The sequence below is a fragment of the Varanus komodoensis genome, unplaced genomic scaffold, assembly GCF_004798865.1.
Source record: "Varanus komodoensis strain SLA01 unplaced genomic scaffold, ASM479886v1 scaffold55, whole genome shotgun sequence".
In the NCBI taxonomy this organism is placed as follows: Eukaryota; Metazoa; Chordata; class Lepidosauria; order Squamata; family Varanidae; genus Varanus; species Varanus komodoensis.
Genome location: NW_025336157.1, coordinates 3,693,368 through 3,699,604, shown reverse-complemented (window position 1 = coordinate 3,699,604; position 6,237 = coordinate 3,693,368). Strand labels below are relative to the sequence as shown.

Genomic DNA, 6,237 nt, shown 5'->3' with positions numbered 1-6,237 from the left:
AAAGGAACAGGAGACAAACCTTCTAAATCTGGGCTCCTAGAGAACACAGCAAGTGGCCCCCTGATTGAGTCTCGGGCCCGAATCAGAAATTCAGGGAAGGCAAGAAGACAAAATGAGCATCTTTACAACCGCCTGGCAGAACAACGTCGAGATCCGGCTTGCTTAATAGGTCGAATGTGTTACACACGTCGCCTCCCGAAAGAGGAAACGCACAACGGGAAGAGAGAAGGGCGAGAAGGCCGGTGGGCGTTTAATAGGCACGTGTTAATTTAGGACTCAAAGGTGCAGGATTAAAACAATTGCTGTCAATTAACAATTAAACGGAACGACACCTCCTCATCCCGTGCAAGAGGGAGAAAGGTGGCCCGTGTGCCATCTGCCAGGTCTCCCGGCTGCATGCCGCTAAACATGGGTGGGCAGCTTTCCAGTCTCCACACCTCTCCTGCCTCGGAGTTAAATTGGACCTAGGCTGCACAGACGCTTTTCCCCGGCTTCCTGTCCACCCAGATACTCTGGTCTGCAACTCCCGGGATCGCTAACCGTTGCTCATGCTAACTCAGGCTGATGGAGAAAATGTCTGACAGCACCAGGTGGAAACGGCTGACATTGGGAATGCTTTCCTATAGAAGCTTACGCTCTGCAAAGCAAGACACACGGCTACTCTGATTAAGGGCGCCAGTCCAAGCATGTTTGGGCAGAATCTTCCCCTGCAGTGCTTAGCATTCCCCAACCAGCCTTTTAATGTCTAAGCATGTAGAGGATGCGGCCAAAATTCAGAGCACCCTTCAGTGGGGCCGCTTGGTTACCAGCACTGAATGGAGGAAGCATCGGTGCAGTGTGATCTCTTGGAAGATCGGGCAACAGGCCCGAGAACCACCGCCTCAAAGTAATGTGTTTGTAAAGGCGCCAACATTTTTTTCTTCTGAATTAACCAACCCGCTGTGTTTATGAGCAAAGAGCTCTTTCATGTGGGGCGACTTCTAGGAACAGGCAAGTTCAGCTTGCAAAGATGGAGATCGTCTGTGTGCCGTTTGTGGGTTTAAGCTTCACATTGGCCCCAGAGAATTAAGAATACAAAGGAGCCTCCTTTATTGACACAGAGTTGTAGCTGAGGAAAAGCCGGAATGAACCAAACTGCCTCTTTTCTGCAGAGCCATAAGTATGCAGAAGCCAAACCAAATGCAGATAAGCATCTGCCCTCAAGGAGCTTACAATCTACCTTGCAGATACCTTGCACAGGTTGTGTCACCTCAGGGGTGGTGGCATGAAACCAAGACCTGCATGGCTTCTTTTCCTCGCTCAGCTCCAGAGCGTGAAGCTACTTTGAATGTCAACATGCATATAATAATCGGACACGAAGAGAGTCAAACCATGACCTTAGAGTCTTTTCAAGTTCCTCATTTCTTGCTCACAATTTAAAAGACAAGGAACTGGGCCATAAGAGTCATCACGGTACACCTTCCCTGCCAGGCATCTAATATTATTCTTGCCCCGATTTCCTCCACACCCCATAAACTCCGACTCTTCACCTTCTTAACCAGCCCAAGACCTCCGGCTGTCTGTAAAATGCACCGTTTGGGAGACCTTGCTAAAATCAAAGCCCCCACCTCTAATGAGCTTAACAACCAGATGGAATTTGGGGTACCTAGAAACTGCAGAGGATCCTGGAGGAATAAACAGTCATTCAGCAGGTTCAGTTTTGCCCTGGATATATGACAGGGGCTACAAGTGAAATCGACCCCTCCAGGTCCTCGAATGGCCTCCTTCCCCCACCTGCCGGTGGTGCTGTGGTCGGACCACTTCTGCACAGCGGTTCCCCCCGCTCACCCTATTAAAAAAGCCTTTTGCTCCTCAAATAGGTTGGTGTCTTGGCCCCACCTCTTCTGCCATGGCCCCACCCCTTTGCCTTTGGCCCCGCCCCAAGAACGGTCCGCCCTTGAGCTGAAAGGGGTCCCCTCTCCGGTATGCGATGCCACAGAGAAAGGGAGGCCCTTTCTCTGCCAGTGTCTGGTCGGATCCTGGATCGTACGCTGCGGATCCCTCTGGATCGTTCTCTTGGTGCCAATAAGCATCCTGTTGGCACACGCGTCTGGGGCTGCCTCCCCCGAGGGACCCCCCTCGGGGTCAGACTTCCCAGCCCTTCCCTGCTCCTTGGCTGCTCTTGGCCTCGCCGGTGCAGGCCGTGGGAGCCCCCTGCTCCCTGGGAATCCTGCCGTCCCTCAACAGGGAGGGGGCACAGCTGGCGCTTTCGCTTCCGGAGGCGTGTGTGGCATCCGCAGGCCGGGTCGGTGGCTCCTTTTGCGTCCTGGCAAAGAACGGAGGGGCCAGAGAGGGGGAGAACAGAAAAGGTTACGTGACAGTTTTTTCAAAAAGAGCGACCATCGTAGGTAGAACAAGCTCTGGTTCTTGGGGAACGCCATGACATTTTCCAGTCTTTAGGAACGCTCCAAGGCCGCTGCGATGTCCTCATCTGGGCCACTGCTGGGAATGGGGGTCCAGGGCCGATTGCACCATCGGGTAAGCAAGGGCTCCAGTGGGTTTATTAACAATCAAACCAGATTCATTGACTATATTTATATCCCACCGTATTCCTTCAGGAAGCCCAAGGCAGCTGACAGAATCCCCCTTCTTCTCCTTTCTAGTTTACTCACACAACAACCCTGTGAGGTAGGTTAGGCTGTCAGACTGGCCCCAGCGTCACCCAGCGAGCTTCATGGTCAAGAGGGGGCTGGTATCCCAACAGAGCACCAGGCTTCACCTGCACATGGCAGGCATGTCATGAGCGGAGCCGGCTGGAGCCAGGGGTCAGACTAGATGACCTGGGAGGTCCCTTCTGACTCGCTCTGTTTCTATGTTTCACTGGCTCTATGCACAGGAATTATCACAAGCACAGGCAAAAGGCACGTGACAAAATAGCAGGTCACTTCATGAACAGGCCAGGAAGAACCATGCTTGTCTCTTTAGGCTCAGCTTTCTGGAACTTTGCCAGGGATGCCTCACCTGTGCTTGGCTGAAGCGGCACGGTCCCTCTGCCGACGGTTTTTAAACCAGTTCCCCACCTGGATGGGAGTGAGCCCCGTGGCCTGAGCAAGATGCCGTTTGCGGGAAGGGTTTGGGTACGGATCCTGGAGGTACCATTCCCGCAGGAGGTTGCGTGTCCTTTCCTGGTAGGAGGGAGCGAGGGCGGGCGGGCGGGAGGGAGGGAGAGAGGGGTTAGTGCAAAGAGAGGGAAGGCTCCACACCTGTCCTTCAGGTGCACCCATCCTGACCCTGCTGCCTGGTTTTTAACACTCCTGGCCCTGGAACTCCGTTTCTCCCAAGGCGCATCGCAACTCTCACCTTTCCTTCTCCTGCACACCTGCTGCACTTTCCTGCATTTCCGTTTTGGCCTGAGAGTCCTGCAGTTCTTCCGGCGATGGCTGATAGAAATTCTAAGCCAGAACATTTGGAGGGCTACCAATTGCCCACCTTTGCCGTACTGCTTTGAAGGTGGCCGGCCTAATAGCCTCCCTGTGCCCCCGCCCCCTTTCTGCCCACTTCTGCTGATTTTTCTTTCAAACTTTCTGTTCCTTTCCTTCAGGACAAAAGGTTGCAACATGGAGCAATCAGATTCAACTTGCTTGCCACGCTCGCTTCTAAAATATTTATTCATTTAATAGCGATATTTTAATGCTCTTCCTTAGCTGAAACAAAGGGGACATTTGATGAAAGCTCTTAATGCCCATAACTCTGTTTTTGGAAGGGGCATTCTGGACTTTTAGGAGGGAGGGGGAAAACTGTCCAAAACCTGAGAATTGGTGGCTGGGGAATTAGGGTGTGGACCCCGGAGAGCCTTTTGAAATGGGAGAAAAATGCAAATAAAGTTTACCAAATGGAGGAGAGGGGAACTCCTAAAGAATATGCCCTTTACAAGAGGCTTCAAAAAAGTCCCTCTCAGCGGAACCCCATCCTGGACTGAGCTAATTGTGGGGAAGGGACAGCTCTGCAAGCGGAGAACGGGGCTGCTGTGGAACCAGTCTCTCGGTCCTTGTCGGGGCTGAGGTTTTCCTGGCGTCCTGGGATCTTTCCGAGACGCAGCACCAAGGGCCTGCGACCTTCGTGCAGGGACTCCGACGGCTCGCCCTCCTGTAGTGGGCACGTCCCTTGAACAGTCAGCAGGGCAGGCTATAATCTTCTCCAGCCCCCCCCCCCCCCTCGCCCTCTGCACCCATCCCTAATCCAGATTCTACATGGCCAGAAAAACAGACCCTGGACGTCTGGATTGTGAGGCAGCGGATGAAGGTGGGTGCAGTGCCGTCGGTGGGCATGCAGGAGAAGGGCTCCCACAGGCCAGAACAACCACAGGGAGGGGAAAGGTCTCTGTCCCGAAGGCGCTTACATTTCGCTGTCCAATGTGGGGAATACAATCGTAGAAGCTGCTTCCTGCTTCGCCACGCTCAGGTGGGCGCATGAGGAGGGCCACGCTGGCTGAGCTCAGTGGGTGGGCAGCGTGCGGTGCCCCCAGGGTGTCCTCCAGACACGTGTGTGTCCCGGTGCCCGTTCTCGTCCCTCCCCCCTCCTCCTCACGGCTCCCGCTCGCTCGCCAGCCAGCCAGAGCCGGGGGCAGCGTCTCCGTTGCCAACACCGTCTCGCCCGCAGCGGGCGGACGGCGCAGGGGCCGCAGGGGGAGCAGAGGCGTGGCTGCAGGGGGCGCCCTGGCTCACCTTGAAGCCGTTGGCCTTCTGTTCGCCCTCGGGGGCAGCATCCCTCGGCGGGCCCGGCAGCTTCTTCCCGGTGGGCAGGCCGCCTGGCAGGGCCCCCAGGAGCCTGTCTCCGGGCCGGAGGAGGCCCAAGGGCTCTGGGGGGTAGGCAGCAGCTTGGCTGCAGCAGGGCGCCAGCCAGGCCGCCGGGGGGGGCGAGCTGCCCAGCACGTCCAGCTCACGGCAGCCGTGGTGGCGGGCGCCGCCGAGGCCTTCGGGGTGCCGCAGGGAGAGGGTCGGTGGCAGGGACCACAGGAGGCGGGCGAGGCGCTCGAACTCCCCGCTTTCCTGCAGGGCTTCGCAGACGCGGGCCACCTGGCTTGGGGAGAAGAGGGAGACGCTCGGTGGGGGCAAGTTCATTTTGGGGCGGTCCGGGCGAGGGGCAGGGGATGCGCTGCGGGCTGGCCGGGGGGTGGGCGGGGGGGGGAGGGGTGGGGAAGGGCTGGGGAAGGGAGGAGAGTTGGGAAAGAAGGGGAAATAATACAAGATCATGCTGAGACGGACAAGGCAGGGGAGGCACCGGCTGGAATCGCCATCGCCGCAGGCCAGACGGTGCAAGCCCCCACCCCAATTCTCTCCTGGAAGATTTTGGAGAGCTTTCCAGGGATCTAGGAAGAAATCGGTTAGGATATTGACTGATTGATTGAGGGTCCAATACTATGCATGTTTCATTTCTTTTTATTTAAACAATATTTTAACAACGTTTAATATTAACTATAGGTTTTAATTTGCAGCTGGAATGAATCAGGTTTTTCATTTGTATAATTTGTATTTTTTGTATTTGTATAATTTGGTTTTTTTTTTTTGGTATCATGTTTGTTTATTTATTAAGCCGTCCCGAGGTGTTAAGCGATGGGACGGCATACAAAAACTCTAAAAAAATAAATAAATAATGAATAATAAATATTTACATAGAATTATAAGCTCGTGTCTTTAAGGAACAATCCTAAGCAAGTCTGGGCAGAAAAGATGCCTGCAATTTGGAATTTTTGGTCAGTTTAAACTTGCATCGGATTATGAACTGGATCACCAGGGTTCCCTTGCAAAATTATTAATTTATTATGCACTTACTCTAAATTGCTCATATACCATCTGATTATTATAGAATCTCAAGATGGTTTACATCAAAAGCCAGAAATTGTTTTGGAAGCCGCCCTGAGGCTTTTGCGAATGGGGCGGCATATAAATGTTCCAAATAAATAATAATAATAAATAAATAAATAAAGAGAAAATTATCATGTTTGGGGTGGAAGAAGGTCTTTCACACCTGACCTGATTAGATGCATTTCTATATTTCACTTGATCTTTCCACAGGTGTGCAAACATGATGATCCAAAATATAATTCAGATTTCAGAACAAAAAGGAAACTCAGAATGTTTTTGGTGGGTTAGGGTTCATGCCCTGTTGAGGCTTAAGATTAGAAAAAAGAAAGTGTCTTCAAACTTCTTGAAGCTTGGGATGTGATTGGGAGTGGAAGAAAGAGTGTACTGTGCAAAG

At 53.1% G+C, this 6,237-nt stretch overlaps 1 protein-coding gene across 1 annotated transcript; it reads right to left on the bottom strand.

Annotated features, from left to right (window-relative positions):
* Positions 1-2,124: 2,124 nt before the first annotated feature.
* On the bottom strand, positions 2,125-5,099 carry LOC123032497 (homeobox protein SIX6-like). Its single transcript, XM_044448393.1, has 3 exons — positions 4,704-5,099; positions 3,001-3,164; positions 2,125-2,305 (listed from the first exon to the last, which is right to left on the bottom strand). Exons 1-3 carry the CDS (start codon positions 5,097-5,099, stop codon positions 2,125-2,127), a joined length of 741 nt encoding a protein of 246 aa, XP_044304328.1.
* Positions 5,100-6,237: the final 1,138 nt, after the last annotated feature.

Excerpts from the sequence above, each read along its gene's own strand:
- LOC123032497 (XM_044448393.1), bottom strand. The coding sequence starts at position 5,099 with ATGAACTTGCCCCCACCGAGCGTCTCCCTCTTCTCCCCAAGCCAGGTG. Across the intron at positions 3,165-4,703 it reads AGAAGGCCAACGGCTTCAAG|GAAAGGACACGCAACCTCCT; the intron begins GTGAGCCAGGGC and ends CCCTCCTACCAG. Across the intron at positions 2,306-3,000 it reads GCCGCTTCAGCCAAGCACAG|GACGCAAAAGGAGCCACCGA; the intron begins GTGAGGCATCCC and ends GTTCTTTGCCAG.